Source organism: Pan paniscus, chromosome 16 (genome assembly GCF_029289425.2).
Source record: "Pan paniscus chromosome 16, NHGRI_mPanPan1-v2.0_pri, whole genome shotgun sequence".
NCBI classification, from domain to species: Eukaryota; Metazoa; Chordata; class Mammalia; order Primates; family Hominidae; genus Pan; species Pan paniscus.
The window spans coordinates 30,492,731-30,518,525 of NC_073265.2; the positions used below are offsets into that span (position 1 = coordinate 30,492,731).

Below are 25,795 nucleotides of genomic sequence, written 5' to 3' on the forward strand. Positions count from 1 at the left end.
AATTTTTTTATTTTTAGTAGAGACGGGTTTCACCATGTTGGCCAGGATGGTCTCGATCTCTTGACCTTGTGACCCACCCACCTCAGCCTCCCAAAGTGCTAGGAATACAGGTGTGAGCCACTGTGCCTGGCCCAGAGGATGTTTTTAAAGCAAACTTTATTGAAGTATAACATACAGAAAAGTGCACAAATCAAAAGCATTGGGCATGATAAATTTTCACCAAGGGAAGACTATCCAGCCTCCAGATGAAGAAACTGATTATTACCAATACCCAGAAGCTTCCCTTATGCTCCTTTTGTCTTTACCTGCTCCCCTCCCCAAAGGGTAATCATTATCCTGCCTTGTAACTCCATAGATTACATCAGAACAAAGAATATTTAAAGAAGAGAAACCATCTTTGTGTTCAGATACTGACAGGTTCTTACCTTAACCTGACCTGCAAAAGACCACTTTAGGACCCCTGGGGTCCCCAACCTCTGGGTTGCAGACCAGTACCAGTCTGTGGCCAGTTAGGAACCGGGCTACACAGCAGGAGGTGAACAGAATGCAAGTGAGCATTATCACCTGAGCACCGCCTCCCGTCAGATCAGTGGCGGCACTAGATTCTCATAGGAACAGAAACCCTATTGTGAACTGCCCATGTGAGGGATCTAGACTGAGTGCTCCTTATGAGAATCTAATGCCTGCTGATCTGAGGTTGAACAGTGTCATCCTGAAACTATCCCGTCTACCCCCAGGAGAAAAATTATTTTCCATAAAACTGGTCCCTGGTCCCAAAGAGGCTGGGGATCGCTGCCAGCTGCCTTTTTTTTTTTTTTTTTAATTAGAGACAGGGTTTCCCTATGTTGCCCAGGCTGGTCTCAGACTCCTGGGTTGGGATTACAGGCACATGCCACTATGCCCGGCTTATTTTGTATTTTTAATAGAGACAGGGTTTCTCCATATTGCTCATGCTGGTCTCAAACTCCTGACCTCAGGCGATCCGCCCACCTTGGCCTCCCAAAGTGCTGGGATTATAGGCGTGAACCACCACGCCTGGCCATCTTATCCATTTAATTTAAAAATACTGATTAAGTGCTTTAGCTAATGGAAATTTTTGTCATTTCAGTGTTAATAAATATGTTGTACCATATGCTTAACCTCTCATACTACTTAAAATGGAAAGCTGTATTTTCTTTTCTTTTCTTTTCTTTTTTTTTTTGAGACAGAGTCTCGCTCTGTTGCCCAGGCTGGAGTGGTGCAATCTTGGCTGACTGCAACCTCCGCCTCCCGGGTTCAAGCAGCTCTCTGCCTCAGCCTCCCAAGTAGCTGGGATTACAGGCACCCGCCACCACGCCCGTCTGATTTTTGTATTTTTAGTAGAGACGGGGTTTTACCATCTTGGCCAGGCTCGTGTCGAACTCCTGACCTCATGATCCACCCACCTCGGCCTCCCAAAGTGCTGGAATTACAGGAGTGAGCCACCACGCCCGGCCTGGAAAGCTGTGTTTTCTAATTGAATGTGTGTTCCAGTGGGTATGTCCTATTAACAGATTTTAATCTCCTCATTATGTACAAGTCAACTAAAGCAACAACCTGTGGGTGCTTGAGATAGAAGTTACCTGTGAGGCTGAATCTCTCTGTAAGAGAAGGGACTTGCACAGTGAAGGTGAGCAGTATAGAGGGATGGCATGTCTGGTTACTAACAGTCTAAAAACCCTGGTTTTTCTAAGCATCCCTGTGCCCTTGAATGTTTGGAAAACCACTCCCCATTGGAAATTTCTTGGCCACAAAGAATGCCATCGTACATGGCTCTGTTCTCAGAATTGACTACTACCAGTGATACTGTCTTTTTCTAAAAAAATCTTCAAGGAAGGTTTTCCTAGGTATACCATGAGGCAGAACATAATGTTGGTATGCTTTTCAGTGAATCCACACAAATCTGTATTTCACATGGTTTTTTTTTTTTTTTTTTTTTGAGATGGAGTCTCACTCTGTCACCAGGCTGGAGTGCAGTGGCGCAATCTTGGCTCACTGCAACCTCCACCTCCCAGGTTCAAGTGATTCTCCTTTCTCAGCCTCCAGAGTAGCTGGGACTACAGGCTCGCGCCACCATGCCCAGCTAATTTTTGTATTTTTAGTAGAGACGGGGTTTCACTGTGTTAGCCAGGATGGTCTTGATCTCTTGACCTCGTGATCCACCTGCCTCAGCCTCCCAAAGTGCTGGGATTACAGGCGTGAGCCACTGTGCCCGGCCTTCGGATGGATCTTATGCTTGTGGTGTTTAGGCCACTTTGGAGTATTTATTTTTTTCTATTAGGTTTATGTTGATGGGTAAATTTGAGAATCTAAGTTTTAGAGAAACTGCCCAGATCTACATTCTACTATAAAGCAACCAGTAATAATAATTTGTTCGTATATTATTTATTTAACAGTTGACAAAGTATTTATTTATTTATTTATTTATTTATTTTGAGACGGAGTCTTGCTCTGTCATCCAGGCTGGAGTACAGTGGCGCGATCTCGGCTCACTGCAAGCTCCGCCTCCCAGGATCACGCCATTCTCCTGCCTCAGTCTCCCGAGTAGCTGGGACTACAGGTGCCCGTCACCACGCCTAGCTAATTTTTTGTTTTTTTAGTAGAGACGGGGTTTCACCGTGTTAGCCAGGTTGGTCTTCATCTCTTGACCTCATGATCCTCCTGCCTCGGCCTCCCAAAGTGCTGGGATTACAGGCGTGAGCCACTGCGCCCGGCTGACAAATTATTTTTTATACTCTTTCTGTTTGTTTTGTTTTTTCTGTTTTGAAACAGGGTCTCACTCTGTCACCCAGGCTAGAGGGCAGTGATGTTACCATGGCTCCTTGCAGCCTTGACCTTCTAGGCTCAAACAATCCTCCCGCTTCAGCTTCCCAAGTAGCTGGGACTACAGGCACGTGCCACCATGCCTGGCTAATTTTTTTTTTTTTTTTTAACTTTTTAGAGATGTGGTCTTGCTCTGTTGCCCAGGCTGGTCTTGAACTCCTAGCCTCAAGCAGTTCTTCCACCTTGGCCTCCAAAAGTGCTGGGATTATAGGCTGAGCTGCCATACCCAGCCCTCTTTCTTTTTAACTTTAATACTTTTAGCAATACTCTCCTTGATCTGGGTGACTGGAACTACATTATATATACAATCTAAATTCTAAGAGTAGAGTTAGAAAGTATCAAAGGACAGGTCCATCGGAAGGCCAAGTGTACACCTCCTTATTGAGACTGAAGTTCAGGCTAGGTTGTGCATCACCACTTGATACTAGTCTTGGTATTTAAACTGCCTTTTCTCAGCTAAAGTTTCTTAAGCTTGTTAGACATTAAACTGAGGTATGTAGCCATGCAATTCAAATCAGCCTTAGTCTTAATTTAAAAGTGAGTAGTTATTGTTTCTTGACCTCTGTCAGACAAGAGGAGCTACATTTTGATGATAGTGTAGACTTTGTATTACAGAACAAATTATGTAATAAAAGCTTAGTACATGTTTGTTGAATTAAATAATCAGGACCTCGGTAATTTTCTCTTTCATCATCTTAAGCAATCCAGTTATCTTATGAATGACTTCTTCTGGTTCATGCATTGATATAAAATTATTACACTAAATGGTCAAGAAGGACTAGAATCCAGGATGATTGTTCCAGAGCTTTGTATTCAGTCCAGTAGGTCAGTTTCTACCTGTGTCACCAAATGTGGTGGAGAAGAGCTTGCTGAGTTAATTAAGCACCACGTAAACGTTAAACCACAAGAGGAAAAGAGCGTGAAGTCTCCTGGGTACAGTAGGAGTATTTTATTATCTTCCGTCTTTGCTAGCATATGTTGCAAAGAGGGTGGAGGTATACATTTTATCTGTCTGTAAGTAAACTTCTTGAAGGCAGGAGTAAAATCTAGTTTATAATCTTTTTTTTAACTTTTTATCTGGAAATAATTTTAAACTTGAAGTTACAAGAACAATACAAGATAACTTTTATTCTGATACCCAGATTCACCAATTGTTAACATTTTGTCACATACTTCACTGTTTATTTACTATAGAAAGGACATTCTCAGATCAAAATCAAGAAAGTTACATTTTGAAACAGTACCATTATGTAATATTCCATATTTTATATGGTCCATGCTTCATTTTCACATATTATCCAATAACGTCCTTATAGCAGTTTTTTTCCTAGTCCGGGATCATGTGTTGGGTTTTGTTGTATGTCTCTTTAGCCCCCCCTTGATCTGGAACAATCCTCTGCTTTTCTTTGTCCTCCATGACATTGATATTTTTGAAGACTACAGCACAGATAAGTTGTAGACAGCTTTGTATTCTTGGCCCAGGAACCAACCAAGGAAAGTTTTTAAAAAATACTTATTGAAAAATTGGGGGACTGGGTGCGGTGGCTCACGCCTGTAATCCCAGGACTTTGGGAGGCTGAGGTGGGTGGATCACCTGAGGTCAGGAGTTCAAGACCAGCCTGGCCAACGTGGTGAAACCCCACCTCTACTAAAAATACAAAAATTGGCCGGGCATGGTAGCACCCACTTGTAATGCTAGCTACTTGGGAGACTGAAGCAGTAGAATCGCTTGAACCCGGGAGGAGGAGGTTGCAGTGAACCCAGAGATCAAGCCACTACACTCCAGCCTGGGAGCGAAACTCCATCTCAAAAAAATAAAAAAAAAGAATTTGGGGGAGAGTAACTTTCATTCAAAAGGTTCAATATTAGGGCTGGGCACCGTGGCTCACTCCTGTAATCCCACCCAACACTTTGGGAGGCCGAGGCCGGCAGATCACCTGAGGTCAGGAGTTCAAGACTAGCCTGGCCAACATGGTGAAACTCCGTCTCTACTAAATGTACAAAAAACTAGCCAGGCGTGGTGGAGGGTGCCTTTAATCCCAGCTACTTGGGAGGCTGAGGCCGGAGAATCGCTTGAACCTGGGAAGTGGACGTGGCAGTGAGCCAAGACCATGCCATTGCATTCCAGCCTGGGCGACTGAGCAAGACTCTGTCTCAAAAAAAAGTTCAATATAGGAAAGAAATATGTTTTTTAGAAAAAGAACACATACTTTGACTTACGGACTTAGATTTAAATCACAGTTCTGCTACTTAGGAGTAGTGTGGCTTTGGGCAAGTTACTTTATCTTCCTGACTCTCAATTTCCTCAGCTCTAAAAGGGTATACATAAAACATTGGTGTGAAGAAATGAGAATAATGTATGTAAACAGAGCAGCACATGATATATATGCGATGAATGGTAACTGACAATATTCGCTTTGGTATAACCTCGCCTAAGTCATGTGAGGATGACTGCTCTTGTCATGTTTGAGGGTTAAATACTTCTGTAGCCCTAGTCCACAGAACATGGAAATGGAGAAAAAGCCAGAGTCAGAACAAGGAGATCAATTGGTTGTCACATTCTTTCCTTGCATGTAAATAGCACCTAAGAATTCCTTGCATTTTGTAAGTGCCTAAAAATCTTAACAAGGATATGGAGACCCCTCTAAGTGTTTGTCCCCATATTCAAGTTCTGCAGTATTTGATACTTTCCATTTGCTGTTCACTTTCCAAACTTAATAACTAGGTACGCAATGCTAATGTTCAAGAAATCATTTACTAAGGGACAGCTTAGTATTTGTCCATCAGTTGGCTTATTGACGTAACCTGTGTGCTAAATTCACTGGAATGTGGCACAATCAAATCTGGCTCCTTCCACTTCTGAGTTGGTGCAAGAAACACTTGGCAGCTATTAAAGTGCTATTCTTTGCAGTTATTTGGTATAATTTGCCACAGAAGTAAATTCCAGGAGGTAATATTCTTGCTAGGTTACACCGTTACCTCCTGACTTAAGGAGTTCATGCTAAGGGCAATGATCTCTATCTAACTCAAGGTGATTCTCTTGGCAGCCGGGAAGATTTCCAGAGGATTCCAGAACTTGCCATCAACCCACTGGGGGACCGGATCATCAATGCCTTCTTTCCAGAGGGGTGAGTCAGTACAGTTGTTGGACTTCCTTCCTGAGGCTATCACAACCTAAATTATTTGCTGATCTGGAATAATGATATTGGTTGTGCCATCTCAGACTGTGATACCCCCTGATTATATTGAGCAATTCTAATTTTGTCATTTCTAGAATATCTCTTCTGTTCTACCCTCCTGTGTGTTTTAAACTTCAAATAGATATATGAGCCTATCTTCAAAATTCTTATGCTTATCATTGATGTAAAACTAGACTTTTAAAAAATGTTTATTTGGAAATAATTTCAAATTTACAAAAAAGTTGCAAAAGTTAAAAGTAATTTGGAGAATACTTGTATATTTATTGCCCTGATGCATCTACTGTTATATTGTTAACATTTTGCCTCATTTGTGTGCTCTCTCTCTTAGTAGTAGCCAATAAAAATATAATGCAAGCCACATACGTAATTTTACATTTTCTAGTAACCACATTTAAAAAGTAAAAATAAGTTAACTTTGGTAATATATATTTTATTTAATATATTTAAAATATTATTTCAATATATAATCAATATTAAAAATAACTGAGACCCTTTTTTTGTTTGTTTGTTTGTTTTGAGACAGAGTCTTGCTCGGTCGCTCAGGCTGGAGTACAGTGGTGCCATCTCGGCTCACTGCAACCTCTGCCTCCCAGGTTCAAGCGATTCTCCTGCCTCAGCCTCTGAGATAGTTGGGATTACAGTCACATGCCACCATACCCAGCTAATTTTTATATTTTTAGTAGAGACAAGGTTTCACCATGTTGGCCAGGCTGGTCTTGAGCTCCTGACCTCAGGTGATCCGCCTGCCTCAGCCTCCCAAAGTGCTGGGATTACTGGCGTGAGCCACCATGCCCAGCCTACATTTTTTCATAATAAGTCTTTGAAATCCAGTGTGTAATTTACACTTAAACACATATCAAGTCAGACTGACCATGTTTTCAGTGCACATAACCAGATGTGACAAGTGACTGCAGTATTGAACAGCGCAGCTTGTATACCCGTGCTTACTCTACATACCCTCTCTTGCAGACACTTTTTCCCTCTCTCTTTCCCCTCTCTCTACCTACACATACTCTATGTGTGTGTGTTTATACATACACACATACATGCCTACATGTACGTACATACATACGTACACATATATACATGTATGTATATACACATACTTATGTAATTTTTTTGTGTATGTGTGTTCACATAATTGTATTTCTGAACTAGAAATGACCCTTTACCTCTGAATGCACCAGTGTGTGTTTGCTAAGAATAGGGACATTCTTTTACATATCCATAGTATAGGTATCTACTTCAGTAAACTTAACATTGATACAATCCTCTTATCTAATCTATTACTCTGTTTTATTAACATATTATCCAGTTTATTCTAATTTATATTCATATTCCAATTTTGTCATCCAATAATCTGTTTTATAGCACTTCCCTGCCTCCAGTACAGGATCTAGTCTGGGTCAGTTTTCATGTCTCTTTAGCCTCCTTTAATCTGGAACATTTCTCCAGCCTTTATTTTACTTTTGTGATATTGAATAAACATAGTTCTCACCACATACGCTTTGTCAAGTAGATTGTTCTTAATGTGGGTTTTTCTAACATGAAACTAGTCTTTTGATATGCTTTACTACCTAATACACTGCCTTCACAGTAGTGAGTAAATATTTACTGATTTGATTAGGTACCTTTTCAACAATAAAACTTACATATAAGCTTGTTTTAAGTAATTTCCTAAACAATCTATTCCTGGTTTATATGGATAGTCTATGACCCACAGGACTTCAAAATATTATATGGGTGCCAGTTTTTAATAATGAGACTATCAATGAGGACACTGTCAGATAAAATGCCTGGAGAGGAAATTTTAGAACTCTAAATTGAGAGCAAAGGAATTTGCTAGTTGAGAGGGTTGGGCATTCAGGAAATGTGAGTGAAAGTCAGAAGCGGGGGAATTAGGTCGGGCAGTTAGTTCATGTAAAGACGGGAATCAAATCACGTTGACTATGAGGAATCTTATGCCCTCTTTCATTTTTTCCTTTCTCTCTCCTTGAACTGCCCTGTTTGTTTCAGGTGTGGTTTTTATGCTGAATTCTTCCTTTTTTCTAATTCCTCTTTTACCCCTGTAAAGCATTGAACCCTATCCAGAGATAACTTTCACAGCTATGCTTTGTATCCAAACCTTTTGCAATGAAAAGTAAACCCAGGAGAGTCACTTTGCCAACTTTTTTTCAGAATTCCTTAGTCACCATTGATTACTTGAAAAAGCAGCTTGTGGGAAGCTGTTTTGTAAGACTAAACTACATTTGCTGTGACTACAATATCACCTGTCATTCTGTCCACCAATCTACTGCTAAGGAAATGGGACAGAGTGCATATGAGGAAGTGGAGGGCTCTACTGGGCTGCACTACTTAGCTCTTAGCAAGCTGCGACTCTGCTTCTTGCTCTAATCAGATAGATATATTTGGCTTCCGGGTTTTTCTTTCTTCCCTAGGCATATGCACATTGGGGCTTTTTTTTTTTTTTTTTTTTTTTTTTAATTTAAAGAATGAGATTTGAAAGTGGACTATGGCTATTCAATTCCCTTTTACCCAGAAACTTTATGCTAGCAATAATCATTAATGTGTTTTTTCTAGCATATGATTTAAACTTTACTCCACATTACTTGATTCCTCAGATCTGACATTTTTGACCAGATACTGGTCCATTAGCAGTATAGATACATCGAAGAACTAAAAGGTCATTCTTTTGTTTTGTGTTTTGTTTTTTGTTTTTTTGAGACGGAGTCTCCCTCTGTCGCCCAGGCTGGCATGCAGTGTTGTGATCTTGGCTCACCGCAACCTCTGCCTCCTGGGTTCAAGTGATTCTCCTGCCTCAGCCTCCCCAAGTAGCTGGGACTACAGGCTCACGCCACCACGCCTGGCTAAGGTTTCACCACGTTGGCCAGGCTGGTTTTGAACTCTTGACCTCAGGTGATCCACCCGCCCCGGCCTCCCAGAGTGCTGGGATTATGGGCGTGAGCCACCGCGCCCAGCCAAGGTCATTCTTTTGAGTACAGATAGCTCACAGGCTAGCCTTTGAACTCTGCCTTTAGAAGGGCTATGAACTGCATGTCTATAGAGCACAGAAGAGACCCTACATACCTCAGCTATTCGGTGGGGCACAGAAAGACTGGGGTTTTTTTTTTTTTTTTTTAGGTAACCACAGGAACCAGGCCATCTGCCTTAGATAAATAAATTATATTATGTCACATGGGGCATTCTTTTTTAATATTAAAGAACATTCTTCATTCAAGTTTTGAGAATTATTTCTTACAGGGTTATTGATTAGCCTGTGGCACAATGAAAAGATTTTCTCCAAGCTTAAGTACCAAAAAGGCTTTATACACAAGAGGTCTTTCAAAACTTTTTTTTTTTTTTTTGAGATGGAGTCTCCCTCTGTCACCCAGGCTGGAGTGCAGTGGTGCAGTCTCGACTCATTGCACCCTCCATCTTTGGGGTTCAAGTGATTCTCCTACCTCAGGCTCTCAAGTAGCTGGGATTACAGGCATGCACCACCAGGCCCAGCTAATTTTTGTATTTTTAGTAGAGACGGGGTTTCACCATGTTGGCCAGGCTGGTCTTGAACTCCTGACCTCAGGTGATCCGCCCACCTTGGCCTCTTGAAGTGCTGGGATTATAGACGTGAGCCACTGTGCCTGGCCTAAAAGATTATTTAGAGAAAAATTATCCAATTATGAGGGAATAATAAAATCATGATGTGTCCACAGAATTATGCATATGTTTTAAATGTTTCAAAGTATTTATATTGATTGGAGAAATGCTTAAAAGTTAAAAAAAGGCAGGATACTAATACAGTTATCTGAAAAGCATAGAAAAGTTACTAGAAGAAAATGCATTCATATATATATGAGGGAGTCTTGCACCGTCACCTGGGCTGGAGTGCAGTGGCGCAGTCTCGGCTCACGCAACCTCTGCCTCCTGTGTGTTCAAGTGATTCTCCCACCTCAGCCTCCCAAATAACTGGCAGTACAAGCGTGAGCCACCATGCCTGGCTGATTGATTGATTGATTAATTGATTGATTCCTTCCTTCCTTCCCTCCCTCCCTTCCTTCCTTTTCCTTTCCTTTTCCTTCCTTTTACTTTCCTTTCCCTTTCCTTTCCTTTTCTTTTTTTTTGACGTAGTCTTGCTATGTCGCACAGGCTGGAGTGCAGTGGTGCAATCTAGGCTCACCGCAGCCTCCGCCTCCCAGTTTCAAGCGATTCTCCTGCCTCACCCTCCCGAGTAGCTGGGATTACAGGTGCCCACTACCACGTCCAGCTAATTTTTTTGTATTTTTAGTAGAGACAGGATTTTACCATGTTGGTCAGGCTGGTCTCAACTCCTGGCCTCAAGTGATCTGCCTGCCTCAGCCTCCCAAAGTATTAGGATGATGGGCATGGACCACCGTGCCCAGCCAGAAAATATATTTATATTAACTATGGTTGTAATTGGTAGAACTCGGATCAGTATTTTTCTATCTACTTTTCTTTTTTCCACATTTTCAAATATATGTTTGCTTTTATAATTAAATAAACTTGGCTGGGCATGGTGGCTCATGCCTGTAATCCCAGCACTTTGGGAGGCCGAGGTGGGCAGATCATGAGGTCAGGAGATTGAGATGATCCTAGCTAACACGGTGAAACCCTGTCTGTACTAAAAATACAAAAAATTAGGCTGGGTGCAGCAGCTCACACCTGTAATCCCACCACTTTGGGAGGCCGAGGCGGGCGGATCACCTGAGGTTGGGAGTTCGAGACTAGCCTGACCAACATGGAGAAACCCCGTCTCTACTAAAAATATAAAATTAGCTGAGCGTGGTGGCGCATGCCTGTAATCCCAGCTACTCCAGAGGCTGGGGCAGGAGAATCGCTTGAACCAGGGAGGCGGAGGTTGCAGCGAGCTGAGATCGCGCCATTGCATTCCAGCCTGGGCAACAAGAGCAAAACTCCATCTCAAAAAAAAAAAAAAAAATGCAAAAAATTAGCCGGGCATGGTGGCGGGTGTCTGTAGTTCCAGCTACTCAGGAGGCTAAGGCAGGAGAATTGCTTGAACCCAGGAGGCGGAGGTTGCAGTGAGCCGAGGTAGTGCCACTGCATTCCAGCCTGGGTGACAGAGCAAGACTCTGTCTCAAAATAAATAAATAAATAAAAAAGGAAAATTAAAAATTAAATAAACTTTATTTTAAAAGCAGCCTTTCCATAATGTGCCTTAATTTTAAAATATCCCTTGGTATACATTACTGCAGGGAAGATGGGGGAGATGTGGGAGGTGGCTGAGGAGCCATTGGGCTGCCTGTGGCTCGCTGCAGAGTTCAAAGCAATGAGTTCAAGTTCTGGCTGTCTTGTATAGTGCTGGCACTACTCTACATTCATTTTTTGGAAAAGAGATGCAAGTAAATTCAATAGATAACTCTATCCCTGGTAAGTCCTGTTACCTAAATCTGGTTAAATCATTTATAAAGTGGGAGTAATAGCACCTGCCTTACAAGGTTGGGGTGAGGCTTAAATGATATGGTACTGTGAGTCCCAAAGTACCATGCGTATGGAAAGAAACCTCATTAAATGAACTTTCAGGCTACCGTAGCTAAAGCTGTTGCCAGTATGTTTAATTCATAAGAAATAATCACTGTGATTGACATGGTGTTGTGTTTGTTATGTTTCACAATCAGAGAGGACCAGGTAAACTTCCGTGGATTCATGCGAACTTTGGCTCATTTCCGCCCCATTGAGGATAATGAAAAGAGCAAAGATGTGAATGGACCCGAACCACTCAACAGCCGAAGCAACAAACTGCACTGTAAGGAGCTAAAGTCTTCTGGCTTAAAATACTTGCTTTTCATTTCTTAAAAGTCATGTATTTACTCACTCATTATTTGAACAAGCATCTACAAGAGCATACTGGTTAAGACCTCAGACTCTGGAGCTAAACTGGCCAAGATTAAATACTAGTCTACCCTTTTTTGGCCGTGTGACTTTGGGCAAGGTACTTAACCTCTTTGGGCTTCAGTTTTCTCTTCTGTAAAATAGGATACTAAGGGGTTCCACATTGGATTGTTGTGAGGATTAAATGAGTTAATAAATGTCAAGTGCTTCACATAGTGCCTGGCATATACTAGGTACTTAATAAGTGTTACCTAGTATCATTATAATTCATTGAGCACCTACCGTGTGCCAGGCACTGTGTTAAGTGCTAGCATGGCAATAGTGAACAAGACCCAGGCCCCACCTTTAAGGAATAATGGCAATCCTCAGCTCATCTTAGAATTTGATAGACACCGGATGTGACTTAAGTAATGGGGGACAGCTGGATACAGTGCAAGATTTAATTTTTATACCCGTGTCTCATGCCTCTTTTCCTTTAATACTTGTTTGCCTTCCCTTCTGCCCTTATTGGTTCATGTACAATATTGCCCAATCCCTTACAACACTTCTCCAGGAAATTGAAATTAAATTTATCTTTTTATTCAGTACAAGTTGAAATTACAGTTGTATTAAAACTGACTGAAGGCTGGGCGCAGTGGCTCATGCCTGTAATCCCAGCACTTTGGGAGGCCAAGGTAGGTAGATCACTTGAGCCCAGGAGTTTGAGACCAGCCTGGGCAACATGGTGAAACATTGTCTCTAATAAAAATACAAAAATTAGCCAGGTGTGGTGGCAGGCACCTGTGGTCCCAGGTACTTGGGAGGCTGAGGTGGGAGAATTGCTTGAGCCTGAGAGGTTGAGGCTGCAGTGAACCTTGATGGCACCACTGCACTTCAGTCCAGGTGACAGAAACTCTGTCTCAACAAAGAAAAGAAAACAAAACAAAATCTTCGAAATAGCACTAGTGGATTTGGGCGTTACATGGTGTCTTAGGATACCTTTAGCTGACTCAGCTGACTTAAACAATAGGGAACTATATTAGCTCACTTTACAAGTCAGATTAGGCCGGCAGGAGGGTTGATTCTGTTTCAAGAACTAGGGATTTTTCTCTTTACTCTGCCATCCTCATAGTCTGTTTTATCCTAAAGTATTATGGTCACATGACAGCTCTCAGTTGTTAACAGGGCTTTTTTTTTTCTTGTTCACATCTGGCAGTAGAGGAAGAGAGATATATATAGAGAGAGATCGAGACTGAAATTGAGCAACACTCCTCCCAAGCATGGAATGTAAGTCCTTCCCCTCACTTTGATAAGTCAGTTCAGGTCAGGAAAGTGCGAGTGCCGAGGAGATTAGGCTAATGAGATTCCCCTCCTGATGCTGTGGTTGGGGTTCTGCTAAGGAAAAAGGTTGGAATGCCACAGAAATGGCAGACTTCAGGATGAGATAGAATAATAACAAAGTGCTATGCAGGTTATGCTTGGTTTTATTTTGTTTTTGCTTAATTTTTTGAGATAGGGTCTCACTCTGTCACCCAGGCTGAGTGCAGTGGCGTGATCACAGCTCACTATGGCCTTGACTTTCCTGGCTCAAGTGATCTTTTTGCCTCAGCCTCTCAAGTTGCTGGGACCACAGGCGTGTGCACTACACCCAGCTAATTTTTTATTTTCTAATTTTTTGTAGGGACAGGGTCTCACTATGTTGCCCAGACTGGTCTCGAAATCTTGGACGCAAGCAATCATCCCACCTTGGCCTCCCAAAGTGCTGGGATTACAGGCATGAGCCTCCATACCCAGCCTGTTTTTTTCATTACATACTTTAGTCTTGGCTGTTGGATTAACTTTTATAGGAAGCTAAAAATTAATTAGAATTCTGTTGCAGTCTATGTATAGGGATCACATTCATGTAATTAGACCAGTAAAACCGAAGCTATTCTAATGCCAAAGAAAAGACTAGAAGAGTCCGAGAAGTCCTCAATTTCTGTCTAAATGTGTTGCTTCTCTTTGAAGTTCCCACAGGGCTATATAAGCTGTAGCATGGTGCCTCTTACTGTAGACTGAGAGCAATTGAATGTCATATACCTAGCAATACATTTGCCACTGAGACACATTTACCTTAGAGAAAGGGGATGTGGGCCAGGTGCGGTGGCTCACGCCTGTAATCCCAGCACTTTGGGAGGCTGAGGCAGGCGGATCACCTGAGGTCAGGAGTTCGAGACAAGTCTGGCCAACATAGTGAAACCCCATTTCTACAAAAATACAAAAAAAATTAGCCAGGCATAATGGCGAGTGCCTGTAATCCCAGCTACTCAGGAGGCTGAGGCGGGAGAATTGCTTGAACCTGGGAGGTGGAGGCTACAGTGAGCCGAGATCATGCCATTGCACTCCAGCCTGGGTGATAGAGCGAGACTCTGTCTCAAAAAAAAAAAAAAAAGGAGATGTGTTACTTAGAAATCTGGGTTTACAGGCCAGGCATGATGGCTCATGCCTGTAATCCCAGCACTTTGGGAGGCCAAGGCGGGTGGATCACTTGAGATCAGGGGTTCAAGACCAGCCTGGCCAACATGGTGAAACCCTGTCTGTACTAAAAATACAAAAAATTAGCTGGGCGTGGTGGTGGGCGCCTGTAATCTCAGGTACTCGGGAGGCTGAGACAGGAGTATACTTTGAACCTGCGGGGCAGAGGTTGCAGTTAGCCAAGATTGCACCATTACTCTCCAGCCTGGGCAACAGCAAAACTCCATCTCAAAAAAAAAAAAAGAAATGTGGGTTTACAGAGGAGTGGAACCAAATTTTATTATGGGTTATACTTTGCATAGAATACTGTCTTCAGGAACTCTGAGAACACACTTTGTTCTATTTCTTTTCTAAGCCACGGTGAGAGAATTTTAATCACGATCAGCAAGGCTGAACTATGCCCATGTAGGCACAGGCCCAAGCACACATAGTGCCACTCTGCTCTTCTGTTTGTCTCCTGGAAGTGGTACCTTATTGCTTTCCTCTTTGGATTGGTGAGGTTATAATAATGCTTTCTGTAGGCCAGGCGTGGTGGCTTATGCCTGTAATCCCAGCACTTTGGGAGGCCGAGGTGGGTGGATCACCTGAGGTCAGGAGTTCGAGACCAGCCTGACCAACATGGTGAAACCATGTCTCTTCTAAAAATACAAAATTAGCCAGGCATGGTGGTGCATGCCTGTAATTCCAGCTACTCAGGAGACTGAGGCAGGAGAATTGCTTGAACCTGGGAGGCTGATATTACAGTGAGCCGAGATGACGCTATTGCACTCCAGACTGGGCAATAAGAGTGAAACTCCATCTCAAAGAATAATAATAATAATAGTAATAATAGTGCTTTGTGTAAAAGGTACAACCCTATCTACAGGTGGATAGTGTTTAAAAAAAAAAAGTGAAAGGTATAATTCATCTTAGGCCCAGGGCATGGTAAGTAAGAGAGAATTCTAGAGGTCTACAGGTTTTCCTTCCCACATTCTAATTGTCTTCTTAAATGGTTTAAGTTTTTATAACACATAATGATGTGGAAAGTAAAGAGTCTACATTAGAATATTTTTCTTGGGTGTTGAGGAGTATAGGCGGAGTAGAGCTTGGGAGAGTAGCCAGGAAGAAATAGCAGCATTATTCAAAGAATCCAAAAGGTAGAAGCAATCCTAGTGTCCATCGACAGATGAATGGATAAATAAAATGTTGTGTACACATACAATGAAATATTAGTCTGTATTAAAAAAGAAAATTCTGAGGCCGGGAGCGGTGGCTCACACCTGTAATCCCAGCATTTTGGGAGGCCGAGGTGGGTGGATCATGAGATCAGAAGTTCGAGACCAGCCTGGCCAATGTGGTGAAATCCCATCTCTACTAAAAATACAAAAATTAGCCTGGCATGGTGGTGGATACCTGTAATCCCAGCTAGTCGGGAGGCTGAGGCAGGAGAATTGCTTGAACCCGGGAGGCGGAGGTTGCAGTGAGCTGAGATTGCGCCACTGCACTCTAGCTTGGGCGACAGAGCAAGACTCCATCTCAAAAAAAAAAAGGAAATTCTGGCAAATGGTACGACATGGATGAATCTTGAAGACATTATGCTGAGTGAAATAAAGTGGATACAAAGGACAAATATTGTATGATTCCTCTTATGTGAGGTTTCCAGAGTGGTCAAATTTGTAGAGACAGAAAGTAGAACGGTGGTTGCCCAGGGCTGGGGGATGGTGGTGGTGATGGTAATGGAGTTATTGTTAAAAGCGTACATTTTCCGCTAGTGAAGATGCAGAAGTTATGGGGAGATGGATGGTGGTGATGCTTGCACAACAGTGTGAAAGTACTTAATGCCACGGAACTGTACCTGTAGAAAAGGTTTAAATGATACATTTTATGTATATTTTACCACAATAAAAGAAGCAGCCGGGCATGGTGGCTCATTCCTGTAATCCCAACACTTTGGGAGGCCAAAGTAGGCAGATTGCTTGAGGTCAGGAGTTTGAGACCAGCTTGGCTAACATGGTGAAACCCTGTCTCTACTAAAAATACAAAAATTAGCTGGGCGTGGTGGCACATACCTGTAGTCCCAGCTACTCAGGAGGCTGAGACAGGAAAATTGCTTGAACCCGGGAGGCAGAGGTTTCAGTGATCTGAGATCGCACCACTGCACTCCAGCCTGGGTGACAGAGCAAGACTCCGTCTCCCAAAAAGAAAACAAAAAAGAAGCAATAGCATTGATTGAAGTAAAGGTAAAGGTTTGTAGCCTGGGCAACAGAGCCTGGGCAACAGAACCTGGGCAACAGTATCTACAAAAAAAAAAAAAATTGAGCTGGGTATGGTGGCACATGCCTGTATTCCTAGCTGCTCAGGAGGCTGAGGCAGGAGGATCACTTGAGCCCAGAAGTTTGGGTCTGCAGTGAGCCATGATTGCACCACTGCACTCCAGTGACAGAGTGAGGCCCTATCTCTTAAAAAAAAAAACAAAAAAAACAAAAAAACATAAAAAAGGAAGGTAAAGGTTTGACTGTGATCATTCCTTTGGTTTTTCATTAAACAAATGTTTGAGCACCTACTACATGCCAGGTACTATTTTAGGCCCAGGATACAGTGATGAATAAATCAGGTAAGGCCCTTGCTTTCTTAGAACTTATGATCTAATAAGAGAGACAGACTATAGAGAAGACGGGTGAATAAACAAGATTTATTGTGGTGACAAGGTCTGTGAAGGAAGTGAATACATGAGATGAGAAAGGCATAGGGAGATGTCACTATAGAAAGAGTGGTCAGTGAAAACCTCTCTGAGGAGTTGAAATTTGAGCTGAAGGCCCAGGCACAGTGGCTTACACCTATAATCCCAGCACTTTGGGAGGCTGAGGCAGGAGGATTGCTTGAGCCCAGGTGTTCAAGACCAGCTGTCTGGGCGCAGTGGCTCATGCCTGTAATCCCAGGGCTTTGGCAGGCTGAGGCAGGTAGATCACAAGGTCAAGAGATCGAGACCATCCTGGCCAACATGGTGAAACCCCATCTCTACTAAAAATACAAAAATTAGCTGGGCGTGGTGGCACATGCCTATAATCCCAGCTACTCGGGAGGCTGAGGCAGAATTGCTTGAACCCGGGAGGCGGAGGTTACAGTGAACCGAGATCATGCCGCTGCACTCCAGCCTGGGCGACAGAGCAAGACTCCATCTCAAAAAAAAAAAAAATTTAGGCCAGGCGCGGTGGCTCACGCCTGTAATCCCAGCACTTTGGGAGGCCGAGGTGGTTAGATCATGCGGTTAGATCATGAGGTTAGGAGATCGAGACCATCCTGGCTAACACGGTGAAACCCTGTCTGTACTAAAAACACACACACAAAAAATTAGCCAGGCATGGTGGTGGGCGCCTGTAGTCCCAGCTACTCGGGAGGCTGAGGCAGGAGAATGGCGTGAACCCAGGAGGCGGAGCTTGCCGTGAGCTGAGATCCCACCACTGCACTCCAGCCTGGGCAACAGAGCAAGACTCTGTCTCAACAACAACAAAAAAAAACAATTTATCTAGACAAAGACCTTGCACCTTTCACCAGCCTGGGCAACACAGTGAGACCCTAGCTCTACAAAAATTTTTAAAAATTAGCCAGGTGTGGTGTCTGTGGTCCCAACTACTCTGGAGGCTGAGGTGAGAGGATCCTTTGAGCCTGGGAGGTTGAGGCTGTAGTGAGTCATGATTGTGCTACTGCACTCCAGCCTGGGAGACAGAGCAGGACCCTGTCTGAAAAAAATAAATAAATAAAATAAAATAAACCAACCAAATTAAACAGAGCAGAAAAAAAATACATATATATGAAGTCTCTCCTAGCTACTTCCTTTCTCTGGAATTCTGATATATACCTTACAAGGAGTAAATTAGATTTTAAAATTACTTTTATGTCATCTTAGTGGACTCACCATTTTATTTTGGAGGGGAGTGATATTTAAACCTGTAGATATTAATCCATGTTCTTATGCCTTTGTGCCTAATAATCGCTCTGCCTGGAATGACCACCCCTTGTCTCATTTCTGTTTGTCTTTCAAGGCCTTGTTCAAATGTTACCTCTCCTTGATATTTCCCCAGCTGCACCAGAAAGCCACGTCTGCCATACACTTTGTTCCCCCAGCATTTTGGATATGTTGTAGTGCTTAGGATGTACTCGAGAGTCGTGTGTCTTGCCCTCCTCTACTAGATAGTGAGTTCCTAAGGACAGAGTCTAAATCCATGGATCTTAATAGCTCTAGAGCAGTGGATTTGGGCCTTTTAGTATTTGCAGCACTCTATTTAAGATCCTTAATCTTAGTGGCATTCTTGAAGTGATTCAAAACCTAAAAACCAAGCTAAATTCAGTTGTGGGACAAGACATTCACATCCTCAGGCTGGCGATTTGTCACGGCACCTATAAAATCACCCAGTGTTATCACCCTATTCTCTTGGTAGCCCTTCAGCAACATGGCAGAAATCTAATGATTTTGCTTTCTGATTTCTATCTCATGGACCCAAGCAAAGTTCTCCTATCTCCTAGTTTCTAGAAGGCTTAAAGAGAAAGAAACATGATAAGGCCAGGAGACCATCTGAGCCATCATATTTATTTGAAACTCAATTTCTTTACCTCCAGGACTCCCAAGTGGTAGAGAATTACTTGAAATTTGAGACAATTTTGCCCAGGAGGCTCTATTCCCAAAGCTGTGGTCAGCTCTCATGGTGCCTGTGTGGTGCCTATTGTTGGTTTTCCCTGAGTGGTACCTGGTAGATTTGATGTTTGTGTGAGGTGACCTAATTTACAGAACCACGTAAGGGGTGTTTTGGGGGGGCCGTTTAACATTCTAGGTTAAGTAAAAGGACATTTGGCTTTCTTTGTATGAAGTTTTCTGATTTGTTGGAAGAGGGACCATACTTCATCTAATCTAAGAACTCATCAATTCTCAATTCTTCAGTGTTACAACTTTTTTAAAGCCCTACAAGTGATGGCAATTGTTCTTGGAAAATCGATTAATTGGCTGTCAGTTTTCTGTCTAGTGTCTTATATATTTGGTTCCTTGAGAAGGGGCAACACACTACAGAATTTTGACTAACTTTGTATTTTTCCCTTACAGTTGCTTTTCGACTATATGATTTGGATAAAGATGAAAAGATCTCCCGTGATGAGCTGTTACAGGTATGTGGAGAGCTCCTCAAGAACTTGTGCTTGGACTCTGCCTGCTTATTAGTGTGGGCAGGAACTATTCTTTCCTTTAGTAAGCATTTATTTAATACCTGCTATGTGCAGAGTCCTGTCCTGGTTATAAGACAAAGGAGATGACCTGGGAAAACTTGAAATGGCTCATTGTGTTTTCATAGACAGATGTCTCCACTATTTAAAAGCTAACTAGGCTGGGCATGGTGGCTCACGCCTGTAATCCCAGCATTTTGGGATGCCAAGGCAGGCAGATCACCTGAGGTCAGGAGTTCAAGGGCAGCCTGGCCAACATGGTAAAAACCCATTTCTAGTAAAAATACAAAAATTAGCCATCGGCCGGGTGCTTTGGCTCACACCTGTAATCCCAGCACTTTGGGAGGCCGAGGCAGGTGGATCACGAGGTCAGGAGATCAAGACCATCCTGGCTAACATGGTGAAACCCTGTCTCTACTAAAAATACAAAAAATTAGCCGGGTGTGGTGGCGGGCACCTGTAGTCCCAGCTACTCCGGAGACTGAGGCAGGAGAATGGCATGAACCCGGGAGGCAGAGCTTGCAGTGAGCAGAGCTCACTCCACTGCACTCCAGCCTGGGCGACAGAGCAAGATTCTGTCTCAAAAAAAAAAAAAAAAAAAATTAGCCGTCTGTGGTGGTGGGTGCCTGTAATCCCAGCTGCTCGGAAGGCTGAAGCAGTAGAATCGCTTGAACCCAGGAGGTGGAGGTTGCAGTGAGCCAAGATCGTGCCACTGCACTCCAGCCTGAGCGACAAGAGTGAAACTCCATCCCAAAAAAGAAAAAAATAAGTAAATAAATAAAAGCTAACTAAATGGCTTTTAGGTACTGTCTGAGATTTACATCAGATAATTCAGTTATTGCCAAATCAGATTATTGGCAGCCAGGTAATTCTGATGACACTTAGTTAAATGCTGTTATTTAGTCTGTCCTTAGGGTTGACTAAGAGTCAAGGAGCTGCTGCTGTGCTCGTGTACCCTGAGCTAACTGCCACTGTTCTTTGTTGCTCCTAGGGATAATTCCCTGTTTTCCTACTAGCAGTGACTGGCATTTCATCCTAGGATGAAATTACTCAGGGCAGATTCAGGAGCAACCCAACGTATTCTTACATTTCTATGAGCAAAAACCAAAACAGTCTGCAGGTCAGTGTTAGCGTCCCTTGCTTTTGAGTTGGGAATTTCTTCAGCGAGAAGCGTTTATTTTCTTGAAAGTTGCCACATATGGGCTTCTGTGTTCTGAAGAAAAAAAGACAGTAGCAGTCACTCTATAATTGCATGTGTTTATGCTCTGGCCCAGATCTGACCTCAGGTTATCCACCCGCCTTGGCCTCTCAAAGTGTTGGGATTACAGGCGTGAGCCACCACGCCCGGCCCATGTTTTCTTAATATGATTCTTGTGAAAGTCCTGGTTGAACTTTTGGAGGTCATTATCTTGATTGTGAGGATGGTGCCATGGGTGGGTACATATGTTAAACCTTATCCAATTGTATATTTTATTTATTTATTTATTTATTTATTTTGTATTTTTAGTAGAGACGAGGTTTCATCATATTGGCCAGGCTGGTCTCGAACTCCTAACCTCAAGTGATCCACCCACCTCGGCCTCCCAAAGTGCTGGGAGTACAAGCATGAGCCATCATGCCCGGCCCCAACTGTCCATTTTAAATATGTACAGCTTATTTTATATTATTTATACTTCAATAAAGATAGTTACTCTTCTCCCCAACTCATTTTATGAGGCTAGCATAACTTTTGCCTGAGAATTGTTTTTTTGTTTTGTTTTGTTTTGTTTTTTGAGACAGAGTTTCACTTTGTTGCCTGGGCTGGAGTGAGTATCACCATCTCAGCTCACTGCACCCTCCGCCACCCAGTTCAAGCGATTCTCATGCCTCAGCCTCCTGAGTAACTGGGATTGCAGACATGCACCACCACACCTGGCTAATTTTTGTGTTTTTAGTAGAGATGGGGTTTCGCCATGTTGACCAGGCTGGTCTCGAACTCTTGGGCTCAAGCAGTTCGCCCACCTCAGCCTCCCAAAGTGCTGGGATTACAGGCGTGAGCCACCGTACCCAGCCACACCTGTCAATCTTATAAAAGACAGCATAAGAAAAGAAAATTAGGGGCCAGGCGCAGTGGCTCATGCCTGTAATCCCAGCACTTTTGGAGGCCGAGGCAGGTGGATCCCGAGGTCAGGAGATCGAGACCATCCTGGCTAACATGGTGAAACCCCGTCTCCCCTGTCTCTACTAAAAATACAAAAAATTAGCCGGGCGTGGTGGTGGACACCTGTAGTCCCAGTTACTCGGGAGGCTGAGGCAGGAGAATGGTGTGAACCTAGGAGGCGGAGCTTGCAGTGAGCCGAGATCACGCTACTGCACTCCAGCCTGGGCAACAGAGCGAGACTCCGTCTCAAAAAAAAAGAAAAGAAAAGAAAATTATAGCCCAATCTCTTTTACTCACATAGTTGTAAAAATCCTAAACAAAATATTAACACACTGAATCCAGCAATATAAAATATAATATATATATATTTAAAGCCAAAGATGTATTAAAGCCAAGGATGTATTATAGCCAAGGTGCAATTATACTAGAAATTCAAAATCAACCGATATATTTCACCCACACCAACACTTTAAAGAAGAAAAACTGAGTGGTCTTTTCCATAGAAAAATGTAATTGATAAAATTCACCATCCATTCATTTTATTTTATTTACTTATTTATCTTTTTTTTTGGAGACAGTGTTTCACTCTGTCGCCCAGGCTGGAGAGCAGTGGCGCGATCTCAGCTCACTGTAACATCCGCCTCCCAAGTTCAAGCGATTCTCCTGACTCAGCCTCCCATGTAGCTGGGATTATAGGCATGCGCCACCACACACAGCTAATTTTGTATTTTTAGTAGAGACGGGCTTTCACCATGTTGGTCAGGGTGGTGTCGATCTCCTGACTTCAGGTGATCCACCTGCCTCGGCCTCCCAAAGTGTGTGAGCCAGCTTGCCTGGTCTCACCATCCATTCATGATTTAAAAAAAAAAAAGTCTTAGAAAATCAGAAGTAGAGGGAACCTTTCTTAAATCGATAAAGAATATATATATAAACCCTCACCAAACATTAAAAATAATAGTAGGCTGGGTGTGGTGTTTCACCCCTGTAATTCCAGCTACTCGGGAGGCTGAAGTAGGAGAATCGCTTGAAACCAGGAGGAGGAGGTTGCAGTGAGCTGAGATCATGCCACTGCTCTCCAGCCTGGGCGACAGAGCAAAACTCTGTCTTAATAGTAATAATTCACTAATAAACTTCTTTTTTTATTATTTTTTTGAGATGGAGTCTCGCTCTGTCGCTCAGGCTGGAGTGCAATGGCGCGATCTCAACTCACTGCAACCTCCGCCTCCTGGGTTCAGGTGATTCTCCCGCCTCAGCCTCCCGAGTAGCTGGGACTATAGGCACCTGCTACCACGCCTGGCTAATTTTTGTATTTTTAGTAGAGACGGGGTTTCACCATATTGGCCAGGCTGGTCTGGAACTCCTGACCTCGTGATCAGCCCACCTTGGCCTCCCAAAGTGCTGGGATTACAGGCATGAGCCACTGCACCTGGCCTAATAACTTTTGACTGGAACAATAAGTGGCAAGATGGACAGGTAGAGGGAGCACTGAGCTGGGAATGGAGGCCTGGGCAGATAGCTCATGCCACTGGTTCCTGGGACCTGAGTCAAGCCACCTCTGGGCTGTTTCATGTCCTTATTAACAGATCGGATGAGATAACCTTTTTTTTCTTTTTTGAGACAGTCTTGCTACATTTCCCAGGCTGGCTTGAACGCTTAGGCTCAAGTGATCCTCTGGCCTTAGCCTTCCAAGTAGGTGGGTCCAGTAGCTGGGACTACATGCATGTGTCACTGCACCTGGTGAAATGATGTTAAAGACACCACTACTTCAATCCCCACCCTCCAACTCACACTATAGATACCCGTACATAATCCAGTTTTCTAATTCTACAAATAAAACACCTCAGAAAAATTTGGTCTGGGATCTGAAAAAGCTGCTGTCTGAGGTTGGATTCATCTGCTTGGCAACACACAGGGAATGTGGCAAATGGGTTGTCTATTGCTTATCTTTGCTAGCATTGTGTTTTTTTTTGTTTTGTTTTGTTTTTTTGAGATGGAGTCTCGCTCGGTTGCCCAGGCTAGAGTGCAGTGGCATGATCTCAGCTCACTGTGACCTCCACCTCCCAGGTTCAAGTGACTGTCCTCCCATAGCCTCCTGAGTAGCTGGGATTATAGGCGCGCACTACCACACCCGGCTAATTTTTGTATTCTTAGTAGAGACGGGTTTCACCATGTTGGTCAGGCTGGTCTTCAACTCCTGACCTCGTCATCCACCTGCCTCAGCCTCCCAAAGTCCTGGGATTACAGGCATGAGCCACCACATCCGGTGCATTGTCTCTTTTTATTAATTCTTCTATTTGGGTACATTTGTACCTAAAATGTACAACTTCCAATTTTCTTTTTTTTTTTTTTCTTTTGAGAGGGAGTGTCTTTCTTGTCGCCCAGGCTGGAATGCATTGGAGTGATCTCGGCTCACTGCAACCTCCACCTTCTGGGTTCAAGCGATTCTGCCTCAGCCTCCCAAGTAGCTGGGATTACAGGTGCCCGCCACCATGCCTAGCTAATTTTTGTATTTGTAGTAGAGATGGGGTTTCACCATGTTGGCTAGGCTGGTGTCAAACTCCTGATCTCAGATGATCTGCCTACCTTGGCCTCCCAAAGTTTTGGGATTACAGGTGTGAGCCACCACCCCCGGCCAAAACTTCTGATTTTCAAGAATTGGTTTATTTAAAAAATAATCAGTTTGGATACAAATCAGTATTTCAGCTTTTTTTCTTTTTAGAAAATCATGTAATTTACTATTGATGGATTGGTTGATTGACTGATAGGGTCTCCCTCTGCTGCCTACTCTGGAGTGCAGCAACTATTCACAGGCATGATCATAGCACACTGCAGCCTTGAACTCCTGGGCTCAGACCATCCTCCTGCCTCAGCCGCCTGAGTAGCTGGTACTATAGGCATGCACTACCACACCTGGCTTGTAATTTCGCTCTTGTTGCCCAGCCTGGAGTGCAATGGTGCAATTTTGGCTCACCACAACCTCTGCCTCCCGGGTTGAAGCGATTCTCATGCCTCAGCCTCCCGAGTAGCTGGGATTACAGGTATGCACCACCACGCCCAGCTAATTTTGTATTTTTAGTAGAGATGGGGTTTCTCCACCATGCCCAGCCCATGAAATCGATTTTTAAAAAGTAAATTACAGGCCGGGCGCAGTGGCTCACGCCTGTAATCCCAGCACTTTGGGAGGCCGAGGCAGGTGGATCACCTGAGGTCGGGAGTTCGAGACCAGCCTGACCAATATGGCAAAATCCCGTCTCTACTAAAAATACAAAAATTAGCCAGGCATGCTGTTGGACACCTATAATCCCAGCTACTCGAGAGGCTGAGGCAGGAGAATCGCCTGAACCTGGGAGGTGGAGGTTGCAGTAAGCCGAGATCGTGCCATTGCATTCCAGCCTGGGCAACAGAGTGAGACTCCATCTCAAAAAAAAAAAAAAATCTATTTCATGAGATTGTAGAACGGAGTAAAGGAGTGGAGGAAAGGAAGTCTATGAGCCACTGGGCGAGAGGCCCTTTCCTTTCTGTGGAAAAGCTCAGTTCTTACCATCTGAAGACAGAGGTGGCTGACTGCAATAATAATATAAGGAGTCAGAAAGGTACCCTGTCCCCCATTTCATATTGCCTAAGAACCAGCCTTTCCATATTGCGTGACAGTCAAATTGTTAAAGTTGCTTATTTTGTTTAAGGAAGCAATTTTCAAAGTATGTTCACACCCTAAAGATGTTAATAGAATTCCCAGGGGCCCAAGGATTGGTTAAGTTTAAGACAGATTTGGTGAAACAGTGTTAAATTCTCTTACTCAATTCTCGCAGCCTTTTAATTGTGCTTGTTATTTTTCTCAGAAGGGGATTTAGCATTTAACTCTTCAAGGATTTTTATGTTTTCTTGTGCCATACTTTAGGAATAGTTGGCTTAATGCAGCACTTCAAAGAGGACTACATTTTGGGTGGGATTTCAGAAAGCCCCACCAAACTGATTTAAATCAATAAGGAACTGGTTAGGCTCACGCAACAAGAATGTTTGGCATAGATTGTCCAGGCTGGTACAGTACCTAACTGATGTCCAG

The 25,795-nt window shown here is 43.3% G+C and overlaps 1 protein-coding gene across 1 annotated transcript in view; it reads left to right on the forward strand.

Annotated features, from left to right (window-relative positions):
* CHP1 (calcineurin like EF-hand protein 1) overlaps positions 1-25,795 on the forward strand; it is a 50,634-nt gene that overhangs the window by 19,831 nt on the left and 5,008 nt on the right. The window contains exons 3-5 of the mRNA XM_003826608.6: positions 5,889-5,969; positions 11,696-11,823; positions 19,477-19,538. Coding sequence (XP_003826656.1) covers positions 5,889-5,969; positions 11,696-11,823; positions 19,477-19,538 — 271 coding nt within the window. The remainder of the gene's footprint in view (positions 1-5,888; positions 5,970-11,695; positions 11,824-19,476; positions 19,539-25,795) is intronic.